Source organism: Triticum aestivum, chromosome 3D, assembly GCF_018294505.1.
Source record: "Triticum aestivum cultivar Chinese Spring chromosome 3D, IWGSC CS RefSeq v2.1, whole genome shotgun sequence".
Taxonomy (NCBI): Eukaryota; Viridiplantae; Streptophyta; class Magnoliopsida; order Poales; family Poaceae; genus Triticum; species Triticum aestivum.
The window spans coordinates 277,947,465-277,954,217 of NC_057802.1; the positions used below are offsets into that span (position 1 = coordinate 277,947,465).

The window sequence follows — 6,753 nt, forward strand, 5'->3', positions numbered from 1 at the left end:
TAACGCCAAAGGATACATCCAAAGGTACAATCATGGCATCCGGGTGTGGAGAGTAGAGCATCTCCAATAGATAATGTGGATGCAAATATAGCTAATTTTTGCATCTTCGAGGCTAAAAAACTCCATCTTTCCAGCAGACGATATAAATGCAAAAAAAATTGCGGACATGTAAACTACAACACCTCACAATGCAAATTTGCATCTTCTAAAAACGGCAGTCGCGCGCCGACCGTCATGACCAACACCGATGACCCCGTCGTGCCGCCCGCCTGCCACTGGTCTGACCCACCTCGCCTCAGTCGTCATCGGCGAGACCACTGTCCCCAATTTGGCCTCCGCCTCCATGCCGCCGCCCCGGATTTGCCCCAACTCGGCCGGTCGCCGTCGCGCCGGAGATGCCTGCAAAGAAGCAGCGGGCCACCAAGCCATGCGGTGGAGGCGTGAAGCGACAACTGGTGCGGGGGCGCAACCCGGCGGCGAGCCAACCTCGGCCGGCCAAAATTTAGAAGTCGAATGCGGCTGCGATGGGTGATTGACTGCCGCCGATGGCCGTGGCTTCCTCCTCCGGCCAAAGAGGCCCTCCTCCACCTTCATCGCTGCCCCTACTCCATTCCTCCTCCTTTCTCCGCCTCGAATCGATGCAGCTCCGCCGCCTTGATTCACGCCGCCGCCTCACCGATTCGCCATGCCCGCTGCCCTCCGATGCTTTTCCTCCGCCACCCTGAATCGCGCCGCGCCGCCACTGTCCCCACTGCCGCCGCCCACTAGTTTTTACATCTCAATTTTGCATCACCTATTGGAGTTGCACTTTTACATCTCCGTTTGCATCATCTGTTGGAGTTGACCCTTTTTTGGATATGCAAAAGGCACTTTTTGGAGGTGTAAACTTTTACATCTCCAAATTTGCATCTTCTATTGGAGATGCTCTAATGGAGTCTGCTACCATATAGCACCAGGTCAAGAGACTTCTCACGGATGCGTGTAGGCGAAAATATAGCTCCTTTTTTTAAAAGGTAGCAACCATTCATCGTGTGCTCTTGCTCGCCGTTTCCCCCAAATCTCTCTTCTTGATCGCGTACAGAATGACGCCGCCGCCGCTGCCCATCACCGGGAACGTAGCCTCCGGCAAGCCGTCTTCTAGATCCGTCTGTTCACGCCATGATCTGCAAGCCCCCCCCCCCACACACACACGTCGGAGTGGTGCGCAGCTGCCACCGTCTTCCCGTGTCGTTGTGGCCTTCGCTCCAGCTGCACGCGGAGATGCGGACACGGCTCCTCGGCAACTCGAGAAATCATCTGCCCAGCCAGCCGTCCGATCTGGCGTTGTGGACGTCCAATTTGGCGCAGCAACAGGAGCCGTCGGGTGATATCCAGAGCAACATCAAGCATTGCCCCCGACAAACTGTTAGCAGCCCACCTTATCTGTATGGGCTTGCCCCGTCTAGCTCATGGGTCTGGCCTGGTTGAGAACCCCTCAGACTACAAGTACGCGAGAGGAAGCAACTAAGGAGGGTATCCAGTGGATCACGAACGGCGGCGGCGGCTTCCTTTCCTTCTTCTTTCTCTCGCTCTCCATTCCTGTACTCTAGCCAGAGCTTGTAATTAGCACTTGTATCTCGAATTCCCCTGTGCATGTAATAGATCGAGAGAGTATCTACCAGTACCCTAACATCTGGTATCAGAGCCAGACACTACCCTTCCCTTTCAAATTTTTTCTCCCAAATCCTACAATTCCAACGGCGACGACACCATGCCCGCCGTCAAACCACCAGAGTGGGATGCCATGTTTGCCAAGGAGCAGTTGTTGTGGTATCTCGAGAGGTTATGTGCTCAGGCAGACGAGATGAGCTCAGTGTTGGGTATTGCACGAGTGGGTGACCCTCCCATGGTCACCTCGCTTGTCGATCCGGCGGCCTCAACCACGACGCACGCCTCACCTACTCCCGTCCCCGACTCTCCGGCTCCACCACCAAGGTCCAGGAAGTGCTTGAGTTCATCCAAGACGCGCCCCTGCTTGCATCGCGATGGCGCACATCAACTGTTCGACGGATGGCTCGAACCAAGTTGTCGCCACGAACAGCGTCAACAAGGTCACCACCATCTACCCCGAGCCCGTCATCGACATCGGCGACAAGAGGGTGGAGCAGTTCACTGACTCTACCGTGAGTGCCGAGTCCCTCGCAGTGGTGACCGCCACGGTGGTGTCTTCCAACCCGGGCAAGTACGCAGCGGTGGAGGCCCCTCCCGATGTCCTCACCACACCTGCAGTACCTACCAACATTTCCTCATCCACCACAAAGGCCAAGGAGGTCTTCGAGGTTGCTTATGATGTGCCCCAGGACAGCATCACCAAGACACTCGTGAGTTATTCGACGGATTGTTCGAACCAAGTCGTTGCCACATCGTCGTTCCGGGCCCATGACCTGGACATCTCGTTGCCCACAAGGCACCAAGGACTTTTGATGCGGCCGACACCATGACCGTCGTTTCTGGCAGATCATATGGCTGAGGGGAATGAGAATCGACCAACTCCATGGCCATCATTTCAAATCGGCGTGCCATCAAAGGACAAGGATGATTCATGTTTTAGTGAGAAGTTATTTCATGAAGGTAAAAAGTGGCTTTCAGAACTATGTGATTGCTCTATTACTATGGCTCCTCCAGTGCAGCATTTGAATCTAGCTATCACGACTGCACATCTACTTCTGAGCATGCAGAAAATGGTTGCTCTAAGCACCGAACGTTCAAGCAAAAAAATTCTTCAGTTCATGCAATTTGGGCCCTATGAACTAGTCTGCTACAAGCTTCAGGGTCCGATTTCCAGTTTGTTTGCTAGTGTTGTTGTTCAGACTGTATTCTCTGCATATACTACTGATTCACTTCTTCCGTGGGAATTCGGTAGATGTACAATCATGGGAAGGGCAACAAAATGCAGTGGAGGATACACTGTGCAATTTGAGCCACGGCATGTGTTCAAGTTCAGTCAAGAGACTATCCAGCTGAAGCCACCTTGGCCATCATTTTCATGCGATTGCCGAGCAGTGCAGGTCTTGAGCATGTCAATGCGTTGGAAATTTTTGAGCATTGCAGATCTGAGAGCATCCTGGACGCATCTATTAAGGGTGCACCTGACATCATGTTCCGGGAAGAAGGTTGTTTGATGGATCCATTCGGTGGCAAGAGCTATCTCTGTGATCAGGCGATTAATTGATGTCCGACTGAAATGGTGGTCAAAACTACCTAATGGTGAGCCCCCTGATGACTGCTATTCTAGTGTTACTCCTTTTTCTTCACTCGTGACTCCCTCTTTTTATGTTGTTTGTTCATTGGAATCTACTGAGCATCAATTTCTGGCTATTCCTGAACAAGTCAGTGAGTTGGCTGGCACTTTTGGTCTTGACAAATTTTTGAGCACTAGTAATCTAGTATGTGAAATCCAAATGCATTGGAAACTTTCTGAGCATCGAGCACGGGATCTTGCTGACCAAAACGAGGAATTATGTCATATTGGAGATCTTGTGTGGAACCTCCGCGGATACTGCATAAATATACTTTATGTAGAGCTCTGGCACTGGTGGTCTCTGAAACTGGACACTAACAATTCATGTTTCAGTAAGCATCTTTTGCATGAAGGTAAGCATTGGTTTTCAGAACTCTGTTCATGCTCTATTACTTCTGCTCCTGTACTACAACATTCTTGGCTTGCTACTATGGCTGCACCTCTGTGTCGGAGAATGCGGGAAATGGGTATCGGTCTTCACTTAATACAGTTCGAGCAATTACTGTCGTTTGATAAAGCTAGCATCAATGATCAATGGCAACTTGACTAGACAAGCATGATGTTGTATGTGCTATCCCCCGGCATGAGATATCACAGGGGGCCATACAAATCATGAGCATGACAGTTCATTGGCCATTTTTGAATCAAACTGAACTTAAGGGCAGTGGCCAGCTTGATAAGCAATGCAATTCTGACCAAATAACTAATAGTTCAAGAGCTAGAATTCAGCTTACAGTAATGAATCATGGTCTATTCTCACACACGACATACAGTCAGCAGCATGGGATCTTCCTTCTTCAGTTTGTGACGGTGCTTTGTAAGATGATGTCAGCGTCTGAAACGAGGTCACTTATATCATTATGGTCTCATCATATATTATTGGATTATATGTTTGAGCAGAGCATTTGTCATGACTGGGAATCACTGTTCTATTCAAATCAGCGAACACCCCTTGCGGATTTTGGAATGGTGGATTCTAGTTCAGCCAGAATGGGTATCCCCATTATATCTCAAGTTGTTTCAAAGCATCACTGCGTGGTTCCTATCTGTGCAATTATACAGACCGACAGTGATCAGTGCAAGCGTGAGTGGCACCCGCAATGCTTTTTAAACAAATGGCTAGAGGAGGTTGGAAATGGCCAGAACAAGGCGGATTTTGTTCCCTTGGGTTGTTATGCGTGGGGACTGCTGAATCCTAATTGCTATCAAGTCAGTATGAACTCTTGTTTCCATGGATATTCTTTTCTTTATGGTCTGGTGCTGCTTCAGTGGGAAATTGCTTGGACACTTCATTTGGAGTTCTCTTCTGGTGGCAACAACTCTGGCCAACCATTCCGTCCACCAAGCACGACATGTGCAAAATCAACTGGAAAACAGGAAATTAATCAAGGAAGGAGGGGTGACAGAGCTGATGTTGGGTACGTTTACTGCATCTACTACACTTGCTACTCTGATCAAGACCCTAGTGGCCATAACAACTACCCCGACACCTTCCATCGGCAAGCCTCCGTTGAGCACGACTACTACCTCTGCGGCGTTGAAGTCTTCATCAACTACGACTACCACCGTGACTACGACCAAGCCAAGCAACATCGAGTGCAATGGGATCCGGGTGGTTCTCGGTGGCATCGGCTTGGGGTCAAGCCGAATCTCAAGGAGGGGGGATGTTAGCAGCCCACCTTATCTGTATGGGCTTGCCCCGTCTAGCTCATGGGTCTGGCCTGGTTGAGAACCCCTCAGACTACAAGTACGCGAGAGGAAGCAACTAAGGAGGGTATCCAGTGGATCACGAACGGCGGCGGTGGCTTCCTTTCCTTCTTCTTTCTCTCGCTCTCCATTCCTGTACTCTAGCCAGAGCTTGTAATTCGCACTTGTATCTCGAATTCCCTTGTGCATGTAATAGATCGAGAGAGTATCTACCAGTACCCTAACACAAACAGGCCCCAGCGAGCTCCATTGCAACCCTCGGCGGCAAGACGAAGCTGCAACGTAGCACCGCCGACGCCGGCGAAGCTCCATTGCAGCCTAACGACCCCGACGATGTATCGACGAAGCTCCGTTGCAGCCCCGCGCGGCGCGGCGAAGCTCCAACACAGCACCGGCGGCATCCCGACGAAGCTCCAATAAAGCACTAGGCGTCGGATTTGCAGCAGTACCAGCCGTGGGGAAGCTCCATTGAAACGTCGGTTTGTAGCAACAGTAGCAATGGTGGAGGCAGAGCCTTTTCATCTAGTGTATGGAGCGGGATGCAACATCAGTGATTGTTGCGTCCAAGCACCGGTGGTTGTGGACGAGTTGCTGCGATGCAGCACCAACGGTAGTCGACGAGCGTTGCATCTCATCATCGGCAGCGCCGACGAGCGGTCGCCTACCCCCCCTTGTGTGTTGCATCGCATGAGTGCGATGAGCGTCGCCTCGTGGAGTTGCAACATGACATTGGTGCACACCGGGATGCAACAGCTTGTGGGTGTCGTCGCTTCTCCCTGGGTCGCAGCAGCGTGGGTGGCTGCTCGGCATCGCCATGGAAGATGAAAATTGGAAAAGGGGAAAAAACAGAAGCAAGGAGTCGTGGGCAGGAGAGGGGACCGTGCGAAGAGTACGGCAGGCTGGAGGGGCAAGCGGTGGTTGGGCCCAGAGGGGCACGTGTCGAGCAACGCAGGTGTGACGCCCCCGATTTGACCGTACACTAATCATGCACGCAAATGTGTACGACCAAGATCAGGGACTCACGGGAAGATATCACAACACAACTCTAAAACATAAATAAGTCATACAAGCATCATAATACAAGCCAGGGGCCTCGAGGGCTCGAATACAATTGCTCGATCACAGACGAGTCAGCGGAAGCAACAATATCTGAGTACAGACATAAGTTAAACAAGTTTGCCTTAAGAAGGCTAGCACAAAAGTAGCAACGATCGAAGAGGCAAGGCCTCCTGCCTGGGACCTCCTAACTACTCCTGGTCGTCGTCAGCGGCCTGCACGTAGTAGTAGGCACCTCCAGTGTCGTAGGTGTCGTCGTCGACGGTGGCATCTGGCTCCTGGACTCCAACATCTGGTTGCGACAACCAGGTACAGAAAGGGGAAAAGAGGGAGAAAAGCAACCGTGAGTACTCATCCAAAGTACTCGCAAGCAAGGAGCTACACTACATATGCATGGGTATATGTGTAAAGGGCCATATCAGTGGACTGAACTGCAGAATGCCAGAATAAAAGGGGGATAGCTAGTCTTGTCGAAGACTACGCTTCTGGCCATCTCCATCTTGCAGCATGTAGAAGAGAGTAGATTGAAGTCCTCCAAGTAGCATCGCATAGCATAATCCTACCCGGCGATCCCCTCCTCGTCGCCCTGTTAGAGAGCGATCACCGGGTTGTATCTGGCACTTGGAAGGGTGTATTTTATTCAGTATCCAGTTCTAGTTGTCATAAGGTCAAGGTACAACTCCGGGTCGTCCTTTTACCGAGGGACACGG

At 51.2% G+C, this 6,753-nt stretch overlaps 1 protein-coding gene across 1 annotated transcript; it reads left to right on the top strand.

Annotated features, from left to right (window-relative positions):
- The first annotated feature begins 241 nt into the window (after positions 1–241).
- On the top strand, positions 242–5,202 carry LOC123078413 (uncharacterized). Its single transcript, XM_044500915.1, has one exon. It carries the CDS (start codon positions 3,893–3,895, stop codon positions 4,949–4,951), a length of 1,059 nt encoding a protein of 352 aa, XP_044356850.1. The 5' UTR covers positions 242–3,892; the 3' UTR covers positions 4,952–5,202.
- Positions 5,203–6,753: the final 1,551 nt, after the last annotated feature.

Coding starts and splice junctions, on each gene's coding strand:
- LOC123078413 (XM_044500915.1), top strand. CDS start 3,893: ATGAGCATGACAGTTCATTGGCCATTTTTGAATCAAACTGAACTTAAG.